The sequence below is a fragment of the Suricata suricatta genome, chromosome 12 (genome assembly GCF_006229205.1).
Source record: "Suricata suricatta isolate VVHF042 chromosome 12, meerkat_22Aug2017_6uvM2_HiC, whole genome shotgun sequence".
Classification (NCBI taxonomy): Eukaryota; Metazoa; Chordata; class Mammalia; order Carnivora; family Herpestidae; genus Suricata; species Suricata suricatta.
The window spans coordinates 9,662,592-9,687,336 of NC_043711.1; the positions used below are offsets into that span (position 1 = coordinate 9,662,592).

The 24,745-nt window shown below is 59.3% G+C and overlaps 1 protein-coding gene across 1 annotated transcript; it reads left to right on the forward strand.

The window, feature by feature from the left end:
* Window positions 1-1,383: 1,383 nt before the first annotated feature.
* TECR (trans-2,3-enoyl-CoA reductase) lies at window positions 1,384-24,745 on the forward strand. Its single transcript, XM_029918249.1, has 13 exons — window positions 1,384-1,510; window positions 21,918-21,968; window positions 22,508-22,559; window positions 22,854-22,898; window positions 22,994-23,097; window positions 23,175-23,290; window positions 23,374-23,479; window positions 23,571-23,643; window positions 23,737-23,780; window positions 23,856-23,913; window positions 24,006-24,094; window positions 24,358-24,403; window positions 24,492-24,745. The coding sequence occupies exons 1-13, from the start codon at window positions 1,496-1,498 to the stop codon at window positions 24,617-24,619; spliced, it is 927 nt and encodes a 308-aa protein (XP_029774109.1). The 5' UTR covers window positions 1,384-1,495; the 3' UTR covers window positions 24,620-24,745.

Below are 24,745 nucleotides of genomic sequence, written 5' to 3' on the forward strand. Positions count from 1 at the left end.
GAACCAGGATGATTACATGCTCAACACTGACTCATCTTGCCCCACCCTGCTCCCGGGTGAATCAGTGATCTACCTTTGAGGACTTCCCACCACTGTCTCTGATGTCAGGCCTGTAAGTTCCAAAGGGTTCAAGAGTTGATGAAAGCTCAGGGGCAGGGTCTGGAACCAGCAAAAAGGAGAGAAGGTGAGGGCGTGTGCCAGGTGCTACTCACTCCTTACTCTGTCCTGAAATCTTGCACGGGCACGCGCTCGCGTGTGTGAATGAGGTGGTATCCAATTTTCCCAGCCTGCTCATGACTAAGGAAAAAGCATGGCATGACCCCGGACCAGCACTGTCTGTAAAGGCACAACTGCCAACCACAAATGCAAGCCAGGTCTGTGATTCTAAATGTTCTACCAGGCATGTGAAAAAAGGTAAAGAGAAACCAGGGAACTTAATTTTAATAATGAATGGCCAGCCCTGCCTCCATCTATTAAATCTTACAAATAATCAGTTTTAATCCAATATATCCAAAATGTTATCATTGCAACTTGTAATTAACCTAAAAGGTTATCAGTGAGATGGTTTATTTTACCTTCTCCTTTTCCTAGGAAGGCTTTGAAGTCAGCGTGTTTTCCATTTACAACACACCTCAATTTGCACCAACCAGGCACATTTCTAGGGCTCATAGCTACATGTGACCAGTGGTGACCATACTGTGGTGACCATACAGCACAGGTGGACAAGTGTGGGTCCTCGGTCTATGGAACCGGCGACGTGGGGAGGCGGGGCTTGCATTGAAAAGGGCAGTGAAGGCACCCCCACCCTCCTATGGGGTTCGGGCTCGGGTTGCAGATTGGGGGATCCCAGGGGATTTTTCGTCGTTCATTTCCCCCTTTTTCCCCTCCCATTCACGACAGATGGGGGTCCCCTCGCAGAATAGACTTCTCCATCCAGGCGCTCAAGCACACGCCCCCAGCTCCTATAACATTCCGGTTGCTCCCCGTTACCCAGCGGGGTGCCCACCTGGGAGTTTACACTGCCGCGCCCCCAGCCATGCGGATGCTGCCCTCCCTGTCACTCAACTTTTTGCTCCCGCCCCCAGCTTTACGGTAAGCATCGCTTCCTTCTGTTTCCACAGCGACGTTTCCAAGACGCGGGCAAGGGGCGGGCGGCGCCGAGGCCTCATTTTGATTGGTGGGTGGCCGAGCACTTTTCGGCTCTTCCCAGTGCGGCCTGCCCTCCGCCCCCTCGGAGTGTCACGCAAGCTGATTGGCCAACATCTTTGCGAGAGCGGCTAGTCCTCGCTCAAGACCTGCCCCCGCGGGGCGGGGTCGAAGGTGAGCGCCCCGTGCGCTGATTGGTTGTAGGGGTGCTCGCGGAGGGGAGGGGCGGGGCGGACGCGGAACCGATGTTAGTCTCGCGCGGCAGTTGCGAGCGCGTGAGGCTCTGTTCCTTGTCGCGCGCAGGTAGCAGCAGCGGCAGCAGGATTAGTAGGCGCCGTGTGAAGGAATCATGAAGCACTATGAGGTAAGGAACGAGGAAACCGGGACCGAGCGGCCGCCGCAGACGCATTCGTTTTGCTTCTTCGCGGGACCGTGGGACCCCCCCTTTCTGATCCTGTGCCCCAAAGGGCGAGCGGGAAGGCGCAGGCGCAGTGGGCGCGCGGCGTGTCCCGGGGCCACTCGTAAATCGCAGTGCGCATGTGCAGGGGGGGTATTTTTAATTCTGCAACCCAGGCTGCTTTGGGGGATGCCTTTTCTTGGGGTCTCTGCAGGCTCGGGGAAGCTTGCAGGATCCTTGCAGCTCCTCCAGCAGGCCGGGGCGGACTTGGCAAGGGAGGAACAAAGGTTGCGGGACCCTTGTTCCAGATTCGAGGGTGTCTTGCACAAGCCTTGCACCATGCTATCTCCTCAGGCTTAGGAAGGGGCTTTGCAATCAGCCTTCTGGCACGACTTTTGGACCCCTTCCCTCATCCCGGACGTCCCCGAGAGGCTTAGTAGGTTAGGGAGGTGCAGTTCCAGGCTTGGCTCTCGCCGAGTAGCAAAGCTGATCTTACTTTTGGTAATCTAAGAGATCATCTCAGTCAGTCCTTGCGTGTCACCTGGGAGAAATCTCACGCCCACAGCCATTCTTGAAGCCTAGGTCTCCTGACTCCTAACTTGAGCTGCTTTTTCCCATAAAACGAAGTCTGATGCGCTTATCGACCTAGCTGATAATATAATACTAACAATTTATTGGATCAATACTGACTTTTAGGTAACATTAAGTAATAAACTAATTTATTCTTAAAACACATAATAACAATTTAGCGTGTGATTACTCTTGTGTTATGAGATTCTGTTCTCTTTATTTTCTTATCCTCATAGGCCTGTGAGGCTAGGGACTCTTATTATCATTCCCATTTTTACAGATGAAGAAATAGTCTGAGTTGTCAAATGACTTGCCCAAAGGCCCCCAAGATGGTAAATGCAGAACACAGAGAGAAACTCAGGACTCCAGAGTCTTAGTTGCCAGTCCCTAGGCCATGCTGGCCCCCACATGAAAACTAGCAGGTAGAGATTTTTTTTTCCTTTCTCCTCAGTTTAAAAAATTGTGGCAAAATGCCCATAACATAAAAGTCACCATGTAACCATTTTGTAAGTGTACAGGTCAGCGGCATTAAGTACATTCACCTTTTTGTGCACCCATCACCACCATCCATCTCCAGAACTCTTTTCTTTTGATTTTGTGAAACTGAAACTCTGTCCGAATTAAGCACTAACTCCCTGTTCCCCATTCTGCCTGGCCCCTAGCAACCCCCATACTCCTTTCTTAAAAAATTTTTTAAAAAAAATGTTCTTATTTATTGTTGAGAAAGAGAAAGCGTGAGCAGGGGAGGGTCAAAGGGAGAGGGAGACACAGACTCCGAAGACAGGCTCCAGGCCCTGAGCTGTCAGCACAGAGCCCGATGCGGGGCTCAAACCCACTAAGTGTGAGATAATGACTCTGAGATCATGACCTGAGCCGAAGTTGGATGCTTTACTGACTGAGCCACCCAGGCGCCCCAACCCCCATACTCCTTTCAATCTCTATGAATTTGACAACCTTAGGTATCTCACATTTAAAGTGAAAGGAGAGATTTCTTGTTTTTATTCACAAGTTACATACATACATACCATTACCTGTGTCTGCCCCTTTACTGTTATTTTATTTTATTGGTAATTTACCCAGAATCTTCGAAACCCAGAAGTCCTCGCTCATTTTTGACACAGTACTAAGAATGAGGAGGTAGGATTCCATGATCTCTCATGCCCCATTCAACTTTATGATTATAGAATAGAGTTCTAATACAGTTTTCTCTCTTGAAGCCTCTTACACTCCTGGAGAAAAAGCCACGGTTTGCAGAATGCGGGGAGGAAGATCATGGGGCACTTTGCAAAATGGAGTTTTCCTTTTGTTAGTTAGCAGTCAGGTCAAGTAGGCCTCTGAGGACCCTTGGTGTGAGCACGTTTGTTCCAGAAGCTGGGCGCGCCTGTGGCTTGGTCTGGAGCACACGCTCTAAGTTATTGAAATCTTTTTCTTCCCAGAAGGAAGGGGGACCTTCAGACCCACTGTTCAAAGTGACCTTGGAGGGAAAGATTAGTTTTTTTGCTGTGTTCTCTTATTCTCATTTTCTGCTAACATTTGCCAAATAGCCTCCAGGGCGATAGCTCCACTTTCCGTGTGGGAGGGACCCTTGTCTCCCAGCCCGTTTTCACAGCAAGCAGAATAATTTTAGTCCAAGTGTCCATTGCAGAGCAGTGAACATAGCACAGATACTTCCACTCCCACTTAACAAAGTTTGAATAAAGGTTTCAAATATCTTCATCAAAGAATATATTTCTATTTGAGACTAAGCCCATCCTTCACGTCCAAGTGACCCCCTGTCCACGGAGGGGTTCACCTCTCTCAAAAGACCTTGGTGGCTCCGGGAGAGACCGCGAGGTGATGACGTGCAATTTACCAGCGGTAGAATGATGCTCAGAAAAGCGTGCTCTGTGCAGAGCATCACACGGCGCGTTAGGTGTTAATGAGGGCTGAGGGCCGATGTGGTGGTGGTGGTTGGGATTCCAGCAGGCGGGGAGATTTGTTGCTGTGTCAGTCACAGTTTACCGTCACTGCCAGTCTCCTCTCTGTCATCTGGGAGGAAAAAGTATTCCTTCAGTGGCCTGGTTGAGATGAAGCAGATAGGGCCCTGGCTGCAGCTGGTTCCTTGGAAGGCCGAAGGAGGCCTTGGGATTGTCTTGGGGTCAGATCAGGGTTGATAAGAGAGCTGCTTACCCTAAGCTACAAGATTCCTCCCTCTCTTCCTCCTTTCCTCCCTTCGTTCCTTCAGTCCTTTGTGCCTTTCTTCCTGTTGCTGTTTTTGCCATTACAGATGAGAGCTCAAAGTAATGATCCCAGTCATAACTGGAGAAACAGCTATTGCATCTTGTAAATGAGCCTGTTAGTCCTGGGGAAGATCAGTGCCACTCAGCCTCCTTGAGCCCAGGTCGCTGCCCATTTCCTCCAGATGGATACCTGGAGACGAGGAAGCCTCATCCTCTTGGGGTCCCCACTGCCCTTATGTAGGATCTTCCACCCCCCAAAAAACTTAGCTCTGTTGGTGCTGATTTTGCAAAGAATCCTGGACCCACATAGTACCTCGCCTCAGGCAAGTTTTGCTTCCTCTAGGTCCATGCGAATGAGCATGTGAAAGTTCTGGAAGGTAGAGTTCTGGTCTAGAGGCAGCTGTTTAGCACCGGAAAACTGGACTGGAAGGGCAAAACTGAGGAGAAAGGAGACACACGTTTAGTGGTGTCACGAGTGTGTGAGCTTTGCACAGGCCTGGGGCTGAAGCCCGGCTCTGCCCCCACAGTAAATGACCACGTGACCAGAGCGGCTTGCTTAATGAAGCTCCGTGGGGGCAAATGCAACCTGTTTAATTGTGAAAGCAAAGTTCAGTATGAGAGAACACTAGGAAGTTGCTGGAAATGCATCATCAAGCAGTATGCTGCAGGTGCCCCCGATTCAGTCATTGTAACTGTTGTGCCCAATTCCAATATATGAACACAATATCTAGTTTGATTTCCCAGTCCTTTAATGAGTCTCCCTCCAGACATCCCGTTGAGTGGGAAAAAGCAAGCTATGAAAGAGTCTATACCTTTAAAATATATCACATGAGATTTATAGGTACTGCCTATGCATGTGTCCATAATAAATGGATACATTGCGATTATAGGTCAGAAGTAGTTGGGAGTCACAGGGTTGGAGGAACCTTTGCTTGGGGAGAAGGAGTGGAGAGAGAGTGGAGAGAAAAGGGGTGTGGAAGGCTTTCCGTGATGCCTGTTTAAAAAAAATTTTTTTTTAACATTTATTTATCTTTGAGAGACAGAGAGAGAGAGAGAGAGAGAGCGCCAGCGGGGGAGGAGCAGAGAGAGAGGGAGACACAGAATTCAAAGATAGGCTCCAGGCTCTGAGCTGTCAGCACAGAGCCCGACATGGGGCTTGAACCCACCAGCAGTGAGACCATGACCTGAGCCGAAGTCCGATGCTCAACCAACTGAGCCACCCAGGCATCCGGCTATGTTTGTTTTACTAAAAAAAAAAAAAAATAATAAGAAATTTGATATAAATATTTTTTAAATCTGGGAGGTGGGATCTTGGGTATCTGCTGGGTTTTTTTTTTTTTTTTTTTTTTTGGTGCTTTTTTCTTCTGAATTCCTATGGCCTTTTGGAATAGGTGAGGGATAATTAGGGTTTGTGTGGTCACTGAGCCCGTTTTATGTGTGGGTTCTCTTTGACTTTTGTACCTTATATGCAGTGCCTGTTTGCAGAGAGGTGTTGGCATTCTGAGCGGGGGACTGCCAGACCCCTTCCCTCTCACACCCTTCTGCATGCTGCCTCCAAGAGCAGGCCTTCCAGACATACCTTTGTGGGTTTCCCATGTGCAGACAGGCTGGGACGCTGGTTTTGATCCCCACGTCTTGGGCTGGATACTCAGTCCTGCTGGATTAATAGCAGGAACAGGTCACATTTATTTTGGCCATCCTGAAACCCGAGAGGTGAGTCCTCTTTGTCACCACATTTATGGGTAAGGAACCCAAGGCTCAGCTGAAGGGACTTGCCCAGGGGCGCCTGGGTGGCTTAGCCTGTTGAGCTGCCGGCTTCGGCTCAGGTCATGATCTCACAGTTCGTGGGTTTGAGCCCCGCGTTGGGCTCTGTGCTGACAGCTAGCTCAGAGCCTGGAGCCTGCTTCAGATTGTGTCTCCCTCTCTGACCCTTCCATGCTCGCGATGTCTCTCTGTGTCTCTCAAAAACAAAACAAAACAAAAATGAAGGGACTTGCCCAAGGTCATGCAGTGGCCGAGCAGGGATCCGGACCCCGGCCTGTCTGACTGATTGCTCATCCATAGAGGAGGAATCAGAGGGGCACAAGCACAGGTGATCCGGTGGGTACGGGTATTCTACTTGGCACATAAGGAAACCGAGGCTCAGAGAATCAAATTAAGTTGCCCAAGGTCACATCAGGAGGCTGTGTAGCTGGGCTGGAGCCCTGGGTTTGCCCCTTTCCAGTTTCTGTCCCTGCTGCTGCTCTCAGAGGCTGTTGGTGACAGGGCTGTGCAGCGCAGTGTGTCACTGTTCTGAGGACAAAGCCTACCTGGAGGGAGAGTGGGAGGGGCTCTGTGGGTGTGGAGTGCTTGGCCCTAGAATTGGATGGGCTGCCCCTCGGCGTTCCAGAGGGAAGAGCCAGATTGGGATTGGCAAACCAGGAAAGCCACCATGAGGTTTAAAGCCCTTCCGTGTGTGCCTCTGGCCCAGAGCCTAGGGTAGGTGGTGTGGGGAGGGCGGGGCCTAGGCCGGGGAGGTGGGAAAGGCGGGGCCTGGGCGGGGGGCGGGGCCTAGGCGGGGAGGTGGGGCGGGGGCGGGGCTGAGGTTGGGAGGTGAGTGGGAAGATTGGAATGGTGGGCGGGGCAGGTTGGGCCTGGGTGAGCGCGGGGTGGGACCCCGGGAGTTCCCCGGCCCCCACCAACCCAGTCACGCCGAGCCTCTTGAATAACTGGTTCCTACTGGTTCCTGAGGAGAGATTAGTGGCGACTTAACAGCTCAGAGTGGGGACTGTGCTAGGAAGGGACTCAACACTTCAGTTTGGTTGGGAATCCCTGCACTTTCACTGACAGGTGTGGCCAGTGACCTCGGGCTGGTGGCCTAGATCAGCCTAGGCCTTAGCGCTCTCCTGCTGATGTTGCCAGGGGCAGCAGAGGGTGTTTTAATAGCCGTGGACAGAGTGGCCCCACGACGCCACTACTGTGTGGTATTCGCTCTAACTCACTCAATCCTGGTGATGAGCCTATGAGGTAGGGACCGTTCTCTCTGACTGATGGGGAAAGGGGCACAGGCAGGTGAAGCGACGCGCCCTTAGCCCTGAATCGAGTGGCAGAGCCAGGATTCTGGTAGACCCAAGTGGGCTGCACTGTGGGTGGGCCCTGGAGGTTGTGCACTGAGGGAAGGAGGAGTGTGTAGTTGTGAAGGATGTGGTCTTTGGAGGCCCCCAAGCTGGCCCTTGGGACACTTTTCCCTGCTTGAGCCGCAGTTTTCTCGCCCACGAAGCCAGGGTTAGGACCCTCGTCTCGGAGGGCCACTGGGGAGCGTGAAGTGGCCAGCACACTTCCAGCCTGAGTCAGGACACAGGGCATTAGGTGGCTAAGGACCAATCACTGTGCGGATGGGGGGTGGACAGCCACATCAGTTGTGTGCCTTAGGATGCTCTCTGCATGTGGCCTCTTCTGAAAGCCGTGACCTTCCTGTGGCTGAGGCTGTGGCGGCTTCCTCGCTGAACCCGCTGCTGGAGATGGGTTCATGCTGAGGAGTGTGCCCAGAGGGTGGAGGACGGGGCCTTGATTGGTTTTGAGGTGCTGTCACACCCATGGGGTCACATTTGGGGACAGCCTCTTCCTTTATGGGCTGACCCTTGGTGAAGTGGGAGCACAGTCAGAACCCCCTTTTTGGATGGACTGTGACAAAGAGCCATCCCTCTAGGTGGGCGCTTTGGGTGGGTGGGTGGTCTCCCCAAACCCTCCAGCCCCATTCCTGCCCTGAGCACCTGCCTGTTTCCGGTTGCCTGGTCCGTACATATTGTTGCGAGCTCAGCTGCCAGGTCCTGCAGGGAGAGGCCTTCCTGGACCACCTTACCTGGAGGATGACCCTCTCCCCGCAGCACCCTGCTCTTTTCCTTCTGGCCTGCCGCTGGCCGTGGTTGCGATTTCACCTGGGTGCTTCGAGGTCACTCTATGAGCTCTGTGAGGGCAGTGGGGACTCTCTGTGTCTTGTCCCTGCATCTTCCTCAGCCTCTGGCTGGTGCCCCCTTGCCGCGTGGCTGACCAGATGAATGGATGCATCTTCTCCCGCTGGTCAGGCCCCCGAGCCCGGGGAGCCAAGGGGTGAGTGTGGGGCTGCTGTTGGGGGGTGGTGGTGGGGCTGGCTTGGAACCACATCTCATGCTGAGCCAGTCTTTACTGGACCCAACCTAGGGAAGCTGGCTTCTGACGGCCGTTGGTCGTGAGCACCGGGTCCAGCCCACCCACTCCTCCCCACACTCTGTGCCGGCCTGTCCCTGCTGTCCCTGGCCTGTCCCTGCTGTCCCCAGCCTGTCCCCAGCCTGTCCCCAGCCTGTCCCTGGCCATGCAGGACGCTTGCTGGTTGTCCTGATCCGAGCGCTCTCTGGTGGTCATTTGTTCATTTGTCCCCACCCATTTCTATGTACCTGTCACTTGCCCGGAAGACTGGGGCTAACCGCAGCCTCTGCCCTCCAGGCCTGAAGCAGGTTTTCAGGGAAGTGAGGGGGGGGGGCGGCATGCACAGAGGCCAGGAGGCCGGACTTTGCAGGTGGCCCATGTTGAATGACGAGACCTGTGGACTTTGTCCTAAGGGTGACGAAGCCTCTTCTCTGTTGATTTTGCCTAAAAGTTCAACGTTAAGAGAGCGGTTTCTTTGTGAGTCCTTGGGGAGGGGGGGTCTTTGTGTCCTGCTGTTCGTCGTATGAATGCGCAACCACATTATTACTGCCTGGTGGGCGGTGTTTGGGGCTCCGCGCCGCCCCCGCCCCTCCAGTCCCGTGGTCAGTTAGAGATGGCCACGAGCCTTTCCCAGCCCTCTGAGGGATAAAGAGCCTCTCAGTAGGCCACGGTGACTGGCAGGCTGGCACGGCCTGGCCCCTGTCCCTGCTCGAACCAGGCTCTTATGTAAGCAGAGTCCCCGGGCCATTCAGTTGGCTCTGTAGGCTGCAGGGTTTGTGCCATTGTCCGGGGCCTTCTGAACTCTGTTTTTCCGTTTTATAGGGGCCGGGGAGCACTGACTGGGCCCGTGCCAGTTTGCGGTGGGGCCGTGGGAACAGTGCCTGTCCTCAGGGGGAGGGCGGGTCGGCCGAGTTCGGGGGAGGCACTGGCGCTTCATGGGACATCGGGAAGCAGGTCACCGAGCTGGAGCCTCCCTTCTTGAGGAGGGCTCCCCCTCCAGGACCCCTCAGGAGTCTGACTCAGGAGAAGGGTGGGGTGGTGGAGGGAGGGAGGGGGGTGTCAGAATTCTTGGGGAGATACACATCATCTGAAACAGTATGTTGTGGAATATTGCACCAGAGAATAAAGTCTAACAGAATCTCCTGGCTGGGGATGGGGACCACCCGCTGTCCACCCCAGGGCTGGGTGGAATCATGCAACCGCTGTGCTAAATACCAGTGTTTCAGGGGGGGATGGCTTTGCCCTTCCCGTCTGGCAATCCCACCATTCCGGGCTCAGCTTGAATGTCACCTCCTCTTGAGAGGTTCCCCCCACCCTGACGCACCCAGGCCACACTAGCCACCCCATCACCTCTCCTGTTGCAGTTCTCTGCACCTTCTGATTTTGTGTTTGAGGCCCTCATTCTCTGTAAGCCCTGGTGCCTGGTGGGGGCTTCAGTGGGCGCATCTGCTAGAGACACTGGCCTTCGGAACAGAGGAGCAGGCCAGGCTCGGGCTGCCAGCTGCATCGCCGAAGCCCCGCTCCCCGGGACACCTCGGTCCGATGGGGAGGGAGGACCCTCCTGTGTGTGCCCCTGGGGGCTGGCTGTTGGGGCCCTGAGCATGTGTGGCCGGCATCACCGTGTTAGCGGGGGCTCCTGCCCGCCTTTCCGTCGTGAAGCTGGTCACTGGTCATCTTTTCGCACTTTGGAGTTTGGTCCTCCCCCTCCCATCCCCTGCTTTTGACTCCAAAGTTACCTGAACTTTGAGTTTTCAGGGGAGGATGAGGCGGTGATCCCGTGGGTAGTGGGAAGCCATGGTCACCACAGCCTAAGAATGTTTCCGGCCAGGCCTCTCCCGGCGCCGTCTGAGGAGCGGGCCTGCCTCATTCTGGTGCGCCTGGCCTGTTGTGCACGGCACGTGAGGGTGGCGGGACATCCCCATGGGGACGCCGCATGGGGAGTGCATGGGGAGCGGAGGTGCGGGGAAGCTCCCTTGCTTCATCTTGCTGCCGCCCGGCGGGGCCCGCAGGGCTCAGGTGCGGCTCACAGGCAATGCTGCAGGTGCGAAGGCAGCCAAGGGCATCTCTCTGGGCCCCTCTGTCAGCGACAAGGGTCCCTCTTAGGTCACCTTTCCCATTAAAGATGCAAGTGGGCCTGTTAAACCTTCCAGAAGCCCTGCCCTCCTCTGCTGAAATCCCCTTAGCCTGTTAGTGTTCCCCTCCCTCCATCCCAGAATGCAGCCTTCACCTTGACTTGGGCTGCGTCTTATGATTGGTATGTGCATGTCTCATATTTACATAGATAGTTCTCTCCCCCCGCACTCGAAATTGGCGGCCTGGTCTCAATAAGCGGTGTCTGAAGATCTGGGAACTCGAGTGTCTTTTTTTGCCACTTGCCACGTCTGTGCCCTAGTCCAGCCCCAGCGACTCTCTGGCCTGGGTTGTTCCTGAGACTGGCTGCTGTGTCTGCTTCCATGCTTGCCTGCAGCAGCCACAGCAGGAGGGATCTGCCTCAAAACCAAAGCACGAGGTGGCACCCCAGCGACCTCCCCCCAAGTGCTTGTCTGGGCTTCCCTGCACACCAGCCTCCTCCTCAGCTGCTCACCCTCAAGTCCATTGTGTTCCAGCTTCTGGATGTTCCAGAGCACTGCCAGACTCACTGCTGCTGCGGGGCCTTTGCACTTCCCACAGGGAAGCCTTTGGCTTCATTCTGGCTGTGGCCCAAAGAATACTTACTTAGAGTGGCTTTCCCGGACCACCACTGTGGCGCTCTGGGCCCCCGCCAGGCTCCCTTCACAGTACCTGGTATATCCTGACCTCACGTTACGTGACAGATGCTTTGCCCACGTTCCCCTTGACCGTGAACCGGACCAGTCCAGGAGCACGGCCTCTCTCAGCTGTGCTTGCCATTGCATCCTGGCGCCTGGAACACCGCCCTGCGCACCGCTGTCACACACGGGTCTTCCTGCTTGTCAGGCCCGGCACCTAGCAAGGGCCCAGCACACTGGGGGGCTCAGTAAACAGTTCCCAAGAGACCGAAGGGGAACCTCTCTGTCCGCAGAAGAGGCCTGTGGGGGTTCCACATCGCCCCCCCTCCCCTTACGTGGGCTCTCGGCAAGCTGGGGCTCTCCCTGGGGCTGTCCGGTGGGCAGTCCAGACTTAACAGTGCCCGAACCTGAGCTCTAGGCTTCCCTCCAACCCTGCGTGTCGCCACCCCAGTGGGTGGCCCTTCCAGCCTTCTGGTTCCCCTGGCCCCGGGGCTGTGTGGCCCTGCGTGTTCTCTCCCGGCTGTGTCCAGCGGCCTGCACACCCTGGAGCTCCGCCGGTGCGCCTGGAACTCAGCCCCTTCTCACCAGCCCCCCGCTGTGCTGCCATCACCAGGCCCAGGCCAGGCATCGGTGAGCTTTATCCGTGAAGGGCCAGGTGGTAAATACCTTAGGCTTTGTGGCCGTACAGCCCCTGTGACGTCTTCTCAGCTCGATAGTGGTAAACGAGCGGCCACAGATGATACACCAACTGATGAGCTGCGGCCATGGCCCTATGATACCGCTTTGCGGGTGCTGGCGTCTGAATTTCACGTAATTTCCTTGTGCTGCGGGATAGGCTTCTTCTGATTTTCCCCCAACCATTCAAACGTGTAAGGGCCGTTTTAGTCGGTACAGAAACAGGCGGTGGACCAGAGATGGCCTCTGGGCCATAGTCGGCCGATCTTTGGTCTAAGGCATCTTCTGCCTTGACTGAGTTATTCCCATAGCTTCCTTCTGGGCTCCCTGCTTCCACTCTCCTTCCCCTCTAGTCCAGAAGGATCCTTTAAGAACTCTCCGGGCCATATCCCCACTCTGCCCAGAATCCTTTAGGGTCCTCACCTCACTTGGAATAGAAGCCAGGGGGCGCCTGGGGGACTCAGTCGGTTGAGTGTCTGACTTCTGCTCAGGTCATGATCTCATGGTTTGTGGCTTCGAGCCCTGCATCGGGCTCTGTGCTGACAGCTCGGAGCCTGGAGCTGCTTCGGATTCTGTCACAGTCTCTCTCTGCCCCTCCCCTGCTCATACTCTGTATTTCTCTCTCTCAAAAATAAGTAAACATTAAAAAAAAAAAACAAAACGGAATAGAAGCCAAAGTCTTCACCTGGAGGGTGAGTCCCTGCACAACATGTTACCTCCCCCCAGTCCCCTTCTCGCTCACTCCCTCCAGCCCCACAGGTTTCTACACTGTTGCTTGAACCTCAGGGCCTTTGCACAGGCCATTTCCCTGCCTGGATGCTTTCCCCACATTTCTCAACAGCTCTTTCCTACCCTGCATTCAGGGCTTGTCTCAAGGTCTCCTTAGGAGGCCTTTTTGACCACCCCCTCCTCACCTTCCACTCCCGGTCCCCTTTTCCCGCTCTGCTTTTCCGGTGGCACATGGCATCTTCTTATGTTATGTGCAGTTTTATTTGATTGTCTTTGTTGCCCTTGCTAAAATGTCAGCTGCACGTGGGCACGATTTCTGTCACTCTTTCCATAGCCAGATTCCCAGAGCCTTTAACAGTGCCTGGCATGTAGCAGTAGTAGATGTTCAGTCAGTATTTGTGTGGTGAACAAATGAGCTTCAGTTTCCTCATCTGGAAAAGGGGTTAGCAGTAAAAGAGATGATTTGTGTTGAGAATGTGCCTCTGTGTCTGGCACATCATGAGCATGCGGGAGGCGCTAGCTGTTGCCGTGTATGAGGCTGGCCATGGGCTCCCAGAGCGGGCGATTCTGGAAGAGTTTCTGGGGTGGATTGGCCCACCCGGACGCAGGTGGGGGATTGTCCTGGATGAGCGCCTCCTGCTGCCCCCATTGGCCTGTACTTGCAGGGCTCAGTGTCTCCTGTCTCTTCCAGCATCTTGGGCTGATGGCACCTTTTTTGCTCAGAGATGCAGAGACTGGACAGGGTCACCTCCCTTAATCTGGCCAGGGGGTGCAGGGGTGCAGATCTGGGCCATCCCTCAAGGGTCGGGGGCCAGGAACAGCCCTGCAGGAAGAGCCTGCGGTCCTATGGGGAAAAACAGATGGGGTCTTGCCACTGGGGCTTGTAGCGGGTGCCGTCAGGCTGGTGACGGGTGTGCCTGAGCCTCAGCCTCCTCGTCTGTAAGGTGGGGCGGCAGTGCTGGTCTGGCAGGCTCAGTGTGCGCTGGCGGTGGCTGGGCGGGCAAGGAGGGTGGGGCGCCCCTGCAGGGAAGGGCCGAGGCCCTGCTGGGAGGGGTTCTGGGCTTCCAGGGGCTGGGGCCTGTTTGAGGAAGGCAGCCTGGGCTGAGCTGGCTGCCCCCATCTGTCTCCGGGGAGCGTTGAAGCTCCCCCTTCAGAGACCCTGGGGTCGCAGGGGTCAGGACCATGGCGGGACTTCTGCCATGTGGGTCACGAGAACCCTTTCTGTTGGTGCTCTTCCAGACTTTCCCGTCGGCCGGACGGAGACGCTGAGGTTTGGGCTGGGAGGCTGGTGGGACGCAGGCCCCTGCTCAGCACTGGGGAACCCCCTGCCCTGCTCAGCGTTGGGGACCGGAAACCCTGCAGGAAGTGTGGAGACCGCTGCTGAGCCTGCCTGGCCACCTGTGTGTGTTGTCAGGAGGTGACGGGCTGTCTCCCTTGGACCCTGAGGGTGCTGGGGCCTCGGGAGCCTGAGGCTTGCAGAGGCTCGGGCTCAGCCCCTGGGCTCCCTGCCACACACCGCAGACTGGACCTTCCAAGACTAGTGTGCAGGAGTTGGAGTGTCAGGAGGGAAGGGGGTGCCTTCCAGAGGATCAGATCCAGGGGCCCTGCCCACCGTTTTTTCCTGTTAGCATCTATGCCATGCTTCAGAGTGCTGGTGGTGTGGCATCACCGTGCGCATCATGGTGGTGGGCGGGGCGTGGGCCGAGCAGGTGCGGCAGCACTTCCTGGCTGCATGCCTTGGCCGAGGGGCCCCTGGATTCTGAGCCGCAGAGCTGGGGGCCCAGTCCTTCGCGTACAGATCGCGGTGAGGCTGGGTGAGTCAGGAGAGTGGAGGTCTCCGCGCGGCCCTGGGCACAAGGCAGGCACCCACCAGAGGCTTCTAGCTGAGGCATTTCCAAGGAGCACAGGCTCCGGCAGCACTGCTCCAGGTGGGACAGCGCCCCCTGGAGGCCCGGAAGGTGTAGCCCGTGCCTGCCCAGGGAGGTGTGGGGGCCCAGGGGCCAAGGGGGCCAGTGAGCAGCAGATCGAGGCCCTGCTGTGTTGGTTCGGTGTCCCCTTTAGGTTGTGCTTTATGTGGTTGCAGCAACCAACCCGGGGTCACATGAGCCCCCAATGAATGTTCTCCAGGCTGCTGCTGGGGTGCATGGGCTCCCCCAGCTTCTCCTAGCCCCTGTCCCAGAGCCTGGGGACATTGGCATTCAGACCCTGGCTCTTGCTGTCTGGCCAGTGGGGGCAGGGGGTGGGAACTGGCTGGATGAGGGCCTGGGAGTGGGTGGTGACGCCGCCCCGCCCTCCCCGCCCTCGGTGATGTTCTGCCCATCACAGCACCTCATGGAGGCTGGTGCCAGTGCCCTGGGCACCTCACAGAAATGGGGCCACGAGCTGAGCCCGCTGGGGAAGGTGGTATTTCTGGCGGAGCAGGTGCGGCCTGTGCTGGCTTCCCGGCAGCTGATCCCGGGTCTTCTCAGCCAGCCTGGCGTGCGTAGCGTGACATCGATCCTTCTGGAAAGTGGACGGGAGAGGGAGCTGCGAGTGCTGAGTCGCCGAGTCAGGCGAACGCGCCCAAGCCTGTGCATCTGTGGAGTGGGTGAGCGGCCGGAGTCCAGGGCCGGGCCTCCCTCCTCCGGGTGCTGCAGCTCTTGTGCCCCGACTGGGCCTGTGGGTGCCGCGAGGGCCTGCAGGACCCATCAGGGTCTTTGCATCTTTGTCTAGAGTCTTAGGTGCACTGAGCAGGGCTTGCACCTGCAGCAGGCTGCTTGTGAGCCAGGCCCAGGAAAGGTGTCACCACCAGGGCGCACAGGTCCCTTCCGGCCCCAGCTGCCCAGCATAAGCTGGCCTGGCTGCAGGGCCCTTCCTGGCAGGCAGACCCATGCGGGGTCTCAGAGAGCCTGCTGGGGGCTGAGTGTTGCCTTGTGCCATCTCTGCGTGGACTGTGTGTACCCAGGGCTGGCCTTCCTTGAGTACCCATGCGTGCGCGGCTGGGCCCAGGCGTCTGCCGCATGACCCGGGAGTGTCCCTCCGCCTTGGGAACATGGCTTCCCTGAGAAGTGGAGCCAGGCGCTCCTGCTCTTGGCTGCTGGGCAGGTGGAAGGGGGGATGAGGAGGGGCGTGGGAAGCTGCCTCTGCTCCAGGCCTGCTGTTCTGGATGCCCACTGGGCAGGGCCGTCCTGAGATGCTTAGAAGTCACAGGGGTGCAAGAGGGAGCTGATGGGGGTGACCTGGAATCCACGCCGACCCTCAGGCCTGTGCCTGCCCCTTGTCCTGAGGGGCACTGGGTTGTGGACTCCGCCGTGAGGCCATGGTCTTGTTCACAGATGGGAGGGGCCTGGGAGCGCCGGGCCCAGGGGGGACACTGAGGCTCAAGAGGGGCCCGGTCCCCATGTGCCGTGCCCGCCTGGTAGTTCCTGCAGGTGCAGCAGGTGCGACCTGGCTCTTCACACCTGGGCTCAGGTGGTGCCTCCTCCTCCCGCCGATGCCCGTGTCCCTTGTACGCCTTCCCTCAGGGGCCCGGATCAGACACATCCCCCCCAGACCCTCAGCAGATGCTGTGCTTCTGCCCTTAGTCTGCCCAGAAGGCCGCTGCTTCTCACTCCTCTGTGGCCGCCTCCCTGCTCCGTCCCCCCCAGTCTCCCAGCTCCCAGGGGAAGCTGCCCACCTCACACAGAGTAAAGCCAGAGCCGCGCGCTGCCCCCGCTCCCGCGGCCCCCAGGCCCTGCGTGTGTCCCGTCTGCTCTGGCCACCTGGGCCTGCTAACCACGTTCAGTCACAGGGCCTTTGTACTTGGTGTCCCCTCTGCCTGGTGTGTGGGCCTGTTCCCCCACGTCCCGCTGGCCTTTGTGCAGATGCCCCTTCCTCCGGGAGGTTTTCCCAGACCACTCTCTTGAAAAAGGCCTTCCTCCCCACCCCGGACTCCCCAACCCAGTTTGGTTTTTCTCCACAACTCTTGGCGACAGAGCGTGTTGCTGTTGGGCCGCCCCCCCCCCCCAAACAGTGCACACAGGGTGGGGACACTGGCCCTGGGGTGTTCACTGCAGTACCTGAGATGGGGAGGGAGGGAGGGAGGCAGCAACGGATGAAGCGACGAGTGAGTGACCGTGGGGCGATGGTGGCTCCCAGGAGCCCGAGCTACTCACAGTCCTGGTCCTGGAGCCTTGTGCTTGGCAGGGTCTTGGTCTTCCCGCATCGGGAGTGGAGTCCATGGCCACGAGGGGGCGGTGGAGAGCAGGGCCGCTGGCGGCGGGTCGCTGCAGCCCCGCCCCCCCTCCCCCTCCACCTGTCTTACTATTGTTAGGGTTCGGTTGCATTGTCACCAGCTGGATGGAGCACCAGCAGTCACCTCTCTGACCTTGGTGTCTTGTGTTTGGCACAGGGCACGGTCAGGATTTGGGGAGAAAGGGCCTGGCTGTACTGCCAGTGCTGTTTTGCCAGGGTTGGTCTATTTATTCCACACAGGATCTGTTCTAGGCTGGGCACGTTTATCTCCTTTTTTGGGTTGTTATTATCTCTGTAAATCTTATGGTAATTCTGCGTGATGGCAGGTGGGGATCGCCCACTTTATAGATGAGAAAATGGAGGCTCGGAGAGGTTGAGTAACGTGTCCAGGGCCACACAGCCAGGAACTATGTGAGTCTTCTTGGCCTTTGAGCCTAGGGAATGTGCACACAACTGAGGCGGCCCTGGAGCCCTCCTCGTGTGGGGACTGCTGGCTGTGGCAGTGCCACGTAGAGCTGGTCAGCGTGGTGCCCCTTCTGCTTTGGGCTTGCTGGTGCAGAGGGACAGCAAGCTTCCCCTGGAGTTGGAGCTGGCTTGGTCACTGACCCTTTCCCTCAGTGAGCGGTGCCCCAGAGCCTGGGAGGAGGGTCTGACTGCCAGCTGCTGGGCCCCACAGGGTCACAGGAGCTGGGAGGGCATGTGGGGGGGCCTCCCAGAGGCCTCCCTGGAACCTGGTCCCTGGCCCAGGGCAGGGAGAGCTTAGGGCAGCAACTCCGCCCTGCTGATGCTTGGGGTCTGGCTGGGTGGGCAGGGCACAGCTGGGTGGGCAGGGCCTCAGGGTGTGGTGGAGGAGGAGCAGGGAAAGGCCTTGGCTCTGGCTGGTGGGGGGGCCTTAGGGCAGTTCAGGTGCCTTGAGCAGGTGCTCACGGAGCCCAGCTCCTTGCTGGGCAGTTGTGTGCACTGGGGAAGCATCGAGAACAGGGCAGTCTGTGTCCTGGGGAGCTGGCATCTGGGAGTTGCCATTTTAAGTCAGGAAGGGCCTCCCTGAGAATTTGTCTGAAGGCTGAGGAGGTGGAGGGGGGAGGCCTGTGGGGTCTGCGGAGAGTGGTCCAGCAGCGGGAACAGCATGTGCAAAGGCCCTGAGCCTCTCCTACAGGAGCAGAGCTGCTCTGCTCTTCCCCGTCTGCTGGGTGGGGTTCTCCCCGGGAGCCTGGCTCTGGGTGCCGGCACTAGCTCAGAACACAGCGCCCCGTTTCTGCTGCTCCTGCCTTCAGCAGCAGCCTCTTTGTTCCCTTGAAGACCTGGAAGGCCACAGGTCCTGTTGCTCAGCAGTGGCTCTGGGCGGTCCCCTCCAGGCTGGGGAGGGCTGCAGCCTGACCCCTGCCCCTCTTTCAGGGTGGGCTGTGGCCCCACCCTTTGCCCTGCCCCTTCCCCCCACCCCCCTGCCCTGACCTCGTGGTGCCACGAGTTGCTGTTGGTGGGATCCCGGAATCTCAGGCGCCTGGGTGAGAATTCCTCCCGGGCTAGTGGGACTGTTATCACAGAGCCGTGCGCCCGTGTCCCAGGCCAGGGTGTCTGCCCCGTCCTTGTCCTCTGTGTCCATTGTGCGGGAGGCTGCTGTGCCACACCCCCCAGCCTGTGTTCAGGGCTGGGACCTCGGGCAGTGACCCCCCCCCACCAGCCCTCCACCTGCCTCCAGCTCCCTCAGGAAGGCTGAGCTCTGCTCCCTTCCCCAGGCCTGTCTTCTCCCGAGGGAGGGGGCCTGGGCCTGCCGCCTACCCTTCTGCCCTTACCCTGCCTCAGGGCTGTGCTTGGCAGCTGCCTGCACCGTCTGACCTGGCGTGGGCCTGCCCTGGGTCCCCACCCCAGGCTGGCATCAGGCCTGGGCAGGCGAGACAGAGAGAGACTGAGAGAGAAGGGTATGGGAGGTGTGCTCAGTACAGAGCAGGGGCTGGGGTCACAGCTGGGAGGGGAGGGGTGTGGCGGTGGGTTGGCTGAGGGACTGGGAAGCACATGGCCAGGTCCCCTGCATTTGGGCCCTGGTGCTGGGAGGGGGTGGGCCTGGGAACCCTTGCTGCTCCCTGCCCTGGGGCCTTTTCTTTTGATGGGTAATCGGGGCCTGCGCCTGCGTTCCCCCCTTAGAAAGTTTATTGAGGTGCAATTCGCATAAAGCAAACCGTTAAAAATGAATAGTTCAGCAGCATTTGGTGTGTTCACAATGTGGTCTGCCCCACTGTGACCACCACCGCTTTTTAGCTCCAGAGTATTTCCGTCCTCCCTAAAAGATACCGGGTTCCCATCAGGCAACACTCCCCACTCCCCCTTCCCAGCCCCCTGGCAACCCAGTCTTGCTGGCTCCTCGGATCTGCTGATTCTGGACATTTTACATAAATATGGTGACTCTTTGGCCTCTTTTACTTAGCAGAATTTTTTTTTTTTGCCACCTAACCTAACCTTTATTTCACTTTTCATTTCGAAATCATTATAAAATCGTACAGAGAGGCCCTGTCCCACGTCCCCCTCACCCCCAGGGCCTCTCTGAGACTTCACTCAGCATGGAAGCTGCTGGGTCGTGGGATTTGGGGCAAGAAGTGGGGAAGGACCGGCCCAGCCCCTGCCGCAGCAGCCCGGAGCTGAGCCCCCTCCCCCCACCCCACCTCCTCCTGGGCTGGGCCCTGGTTGCTGCCCCCAGGGCCAGGCTTACCTCCTGGAGGGCGCAGGTTCCTGTCCTCCAGGCCGCTGCTGGGAGTGTGCCCCTCGCCCGGCCACCCCTCCTGCCACGCAGCTTCCTCTCCCGGCAGCCAGTCGCCAGTCGGGGCCCCCGACTCTCCCTGGACCCTGGTCTGCTGCCCAGGCTGGGGGAGAGGGTAGGATTTCAGCCCTCCCCCTGGCAGCTGGCTGCCAGGGAGAGGGGCTGCTTGTATTTTAAGCTATTGAGTGGCTCAGCAGGAACTTGGAGGCCTCCTCTCCCAGTGGGCCTGGTGCTGCCTTCCTGCCCCACTCAGGCTCCGAAGGCATGTGGCACTGCCCCGCTGGGACCCAGGAACTATTAATATACCTGCAGCCACAGGGCAGGCCCCATGCCTGCCCACGGCCCTGCTATTCTAGCCCTTTCTGGTACATTCTACGTGTGCCCCTTCCCTCTCCCACAAGTCCCCTTGCTGGGCCCAGACACCCTGGGCGGTATGACTAGCTTCCTTCTTCTGGCCCCGTCTGTTTGGCCTGTGGCTCTCAGAGGCTCGGTGAGCTGCCCCCAGGGCCACACAGCGGTCTGGCCACAGCAGGGGTGACGGCCTGCTCCATAGCCTGCGTGGGCAGATGGGCCCGCAGGGGCCAGGATCGGCACCCAGGCCTGCGCCCTCCCCACTGGGCCTCCTCACGCCAGCCCCGGGTTTTGGGGTCTTTCCTGTCAGGCCCCATGCCAGCACTTCATTACAATGTCCCAGGACCCCATATAGCCCCTGGAGGTCTGCGCCTTCCTGCCTGCCTCCCAGCTGAGGCTCGGAGGGGAGTGAGGGCTGGTCACGGAGACTGCGTGGTGTGGCCTGATTCAGTCCCCAGCATCTCCCGCTGTTGTTGGGGCGTGTGTGAGGGGGCCCCTTTCCTTATAGGGGGTGCTGCCTGCGGCGGACCCATCTGCCGGGCTGTGGGTGGCTGGCCTTGCCCTCAGAGAGCCCTGGCTGGGGCCCCACCATGGGGTTTCTTGTCCTCCTTTCTCCACAGTGGCTGTGACCGAAGGTCTAGCATGGGTGGGAAGGATTCTCGGCACCTGCTTGCTAGTGGCTGACTTGAGGTCAGACCTAGGCCACGACCCACATCTAATAGCATCTTTGCGAAGTCCTCCCCCCCTCCCCGCCCCGCATAGGAGCACTAGGGCCTTTGGGGTTCAGCGGAGCCTCCCTCCAGCTTTAGTTCACACACTCCCTGCTCCTCTCGGTGCCTTCTCTGACCTGCTTGGGATGGGGGGACCAGACCCCCCAGCCTCCCTTCCCCGGGGGCTCTCTCCCACCCAGCTCTGCCCACTGCTCTGCCACTGTCCTGGGGCGGCTCAGGGACAAGGGTGGGCTTGGGGGTGGCCAGGCTTGGGGCTTTGTGGGGCCCAGGGCCTAGGCAAGGGCACTGTGTTGGGCTGACGTGGTGGGAAGACCGCCCTAGAGGTGGCCTTGGCCAAGGCCCGGCTGGACCTAGTGAGAAATGAGTGGAGAAGGGGAGGTCAGGGAGGCAGGGGCCGGGGCCTCGTCATCTAGGCTGGGGATGCTGGCCGGAAACTTCTCCATGTCCTGACCCTTTTCACACTTAGAGAGAGGCTCTCTGCACCAATAACTTCGGAATCTGTCACCTCCCTGGGAACACAAATGCACAAGGAAAATAATCTGCAATGTCTCTTACAGCTCAGAAGGGGAAATGGATGATCTATCTCTTGGATTTTCAAAATAGCTGGGATTTCTCCAAGCCCCGTGAACTCTGTGGGCCTGAGCCGGGCGCCATGGCTCTGGCGGCCCTCGGGCCTCAGCCTCCTCCCGCTCCCCGGCCAGGCCCCACGTGCCTCTGTGCCTGCCTCAGAGGGTCTCCCCACCCCTGGTGCAGTTGAGGGGCTGTGTCCACTCACAAGCCTCACTTTTGGGGGACCCGGCCCCCAGGGGTTGCCCCCAGGAAGTCCATGGCATGGCTCCTGGGGGGCTCGGTGTGGAGCGGTTTTATATTTAGCCGGGCGCTGGCTGTGGGGCACTCGGGTTACATCTGCACTGAAGGTGGCGGTGCCAGGGCAGGCACGGGCTCCCTTCCAGCACCGCGGCGGAACTTGATCGCGCCGGCCCGGAGCTGCCCGCGGGGGGGGGAGGTCCGAGGTGGGGGCTGACGGCCGGCAGCTGGGGCCGCTGGCCGCGGCGGGCAGAGTGGGGTGGCATGGACCTGAACATGAGCTTGGTGGCCCGGGAGGCCAGCCCCGGCCCTGGCCCTGGCCCCGGCCCTGGCTTCGGCCTCGGCCTCAACGGCCTCCCCCGGATCACACCCACCAAGACGACCAAAAAACCTAAAAAGGCCGTTCTCTTTTTTGAGGTGGAGATTCTGGACGCAAAGACTCGGGAGAAACTCTGCTTCCTAGACAAGGTAGGACCGCGGCCCCGGCAGCGGCACCGGGCCAAGGACACAGGGTCTGGGCCTGTTACTTTCGGGGCTCCTGGTTCTGAGGACGTGGGAGCTCTCTGGCTGGATCCTTGTGTCCAGATGAGGGGTGCCGTCCCCGGGCCTGACCCTGCCAGCCTGGGGTAGAGTGGGCAGCGCTGGCCCTTGGGTGTGGCCGGGAGCCGGCCCTCTGGTGGGAGGTGGTGAGGCAGCCTCCGTGCACCCTGCGAGGCTGCGGGGCCTGGGAAGAAGGTGGGGGTTCTGAGAGCTGCCCCTGCAGACGCCAGGCATGCAGATGGGAGTTCTGGCCCTGAATGAGGGCTGTCACTCAGGGGAGCTGGGAGGGGGTGAGGACAGGCAGGCCCAGCTTCCCAGGCTCATGGTCTCTGCTCTGGTGGGGCCCTTGCTCCAGCCTTCTTCCTTCCACAGCAGCTGCCCAGGCCCCTGTCTGTCCCCCCCTTGCCAGGGGGGGCCCTGACTGTGCCCCCCTGCCCCGACTTCTTTGAGGCCTCTGTTTCCCCCAGGTGGAGCCCCACGCCACCATTGCCGAGATCAAGAATCTCTTCACCAAGACCCGTAAGTCCAGGGTACAGCTGTGCCACCCCTGTGACTTCTCTGGGCAGGGGCCTCTGGGCGGGACCCTGGTGTGGCTTCTCTTGGCTTGCCTGGGGCACACGTCCCTGCGTGGTCATCAGCAGGAGTGTCCTTGCTGGGCTTTCGCAAGGATAACCTCGTCTCCTGCCTGGGCTGGGCCCGGTTGTGTCCTAGAGGCTCGGACCTCAGGGGCCGAGCTCCTGGTCCTGGGGCTGGAGCTGTGCGGTCCCTGGGCTCCACCATGCTGTGCGCCATGACTCCCTGCTCTCCCCACAGATCCGCAGTGGTACCCTGCCCGCCAGTCCCTCCGCCTGGACCCCAGTGAGTACAGCTGTCTGCGTGGCCACCCCCAGGCCCCTGGGTGGCAGCGGGCAGGGGTCTGGGCGGCTCTGAGCCCTGGCCTGGTCTCTCTGCAGAGGGCAAGTCCCTGAAGGATGAGGATGTCCTGCAGAAGCTGCCCGTGGGCACCACGGCCACACTCTACTTCCGGGACCTGGGGGCCCAGATCAGCTGGGTGACGGTGAGCCCCTGCCCTGCCCATGGCCTCCATCCCGTCAGCTGCATCGGGGTGACTCACCTGCCCCCCCATGCCCCCAGGTCTTCCTGACCGAGTACGCAGGGCCCCTTTTCATCTACCTGCTCTTCTACTTCCGGGTGCCCTTCATCTACGGCCACAAATATGACTTCACATCCAGCCGGCACACGGTGGTGCAGTGAGTGGGGAAAGGGGGAGGGGCGGGGGGAGGGTGGCCTGCAGGACCTGCCCCAGCTGAGCTGCCCTGCCCCACCCCTGCAGCCTGGCCTGCATCTGCCACTCATTCCACTACATCAAGCGTCTGTTGGAGACGCTCTTCGTGCACCGCTTCTCGCACGGCACCATGCCCCTGCGCAATATCTTCAAGGTGAGCACCTTGCCCCCCTCCCCCCACCCCTGTCCCAGCCCCCCCATCCCCCCCACAGGCCAGGACTCACCCCCGCCCTGCTCCCTTTCAGAATTGCACCTACTACTGGGGCTTCGCCGCATGGATGGCCTATTACATTAACCACCCTCTCTACACGCCCCCCAGTAAGTGGCCTTGGGCCCCGTGCCCCCACTCCCGTGTGCCTTCCCCCCCATCAGGCTCTCCCCTCACGGGCCTCCTCTCTGCTTCCTCCTCAGCATATGGAGCTCAGCAGGTCAAACTGGCACTCGCCATCTTTGTGGTAACGCGGGCTGTGAGGAGGGGTGTGGGGCGGGGGGGGTCTGGGGGCTGCAGGCTGACCCTGCTGCTCTGACAGATCTGCCAGCTTGGCAACTTTTCCATCCACATGGCCCTGCGGGACCTGCGGCCGGCTGGTGAGTGGCCTGCCCCGGGCAAGGGGGTGGTGGTCAGGCCAGGTGGGCTGGGTGAGGGGGGTCTCACTTGCCCCCGCTGTCTTGCCTGCCAGGGTCCAAGACCAGGAAGATCCCATACCCCACCAAGAACCCCTTCACCTGGCTTTTCCTGCTGGTGTCCTGCCCCAACTACACCTACGAGGTGCGGGCCTGCCCTCCCCCCCTCCGGCCTCCAGCGGGGAGGAGCCAGCCCCTGATGGGGGTGCCTGGCTCAGCAGTAGCATCTGCAGATGGGAAAGCTGGCCTTTTGGGGGGACGGGGAGGGGGTGGAGGGGGGTGTCAGGCAGGCTTGCCTCCAATAGTCGTCCTGGGGGGAGGTGGCTCTGGGGGGTGGGCCAGGCCTCTGTGGACCTGCTGGCCCCACCCAGCCCTGCCCATCCTCACTCCTGCTCACTATCCCCACAGGTGGGGTCCTGGATCGGCTTTGCCATCATGACACAGTGTCTCCCAGGTGAGCCTACTGTCCCTCCCTCCATGGGGCCCAGTCCAGCCCACCTGGGCGCTGGGGCCCCTCCCTGACACCCCGCTCCGCCCCACAGTGGCCCTCTTCTCCCTGGTGGGCTTCACTCAGATGACCATCTGGGCCAAGGGCAAGCACCGAAGCTACCTGAAGGAGTTCCGAGACTACCCGCCTCTGCGCATGCCCATCATCCCCTTCTTGCTCTGAGCCGCCCCCCTCCCAGGCTCCGCCAGGCCAGGCTCTCACCCCTCAGTACCGTTCTGGGGGAGGGGATGGGGGGGCTACCACTCTCCAGCGCTTGGAATAAACCTGCCTGCCCCTTTCCAACCTGGA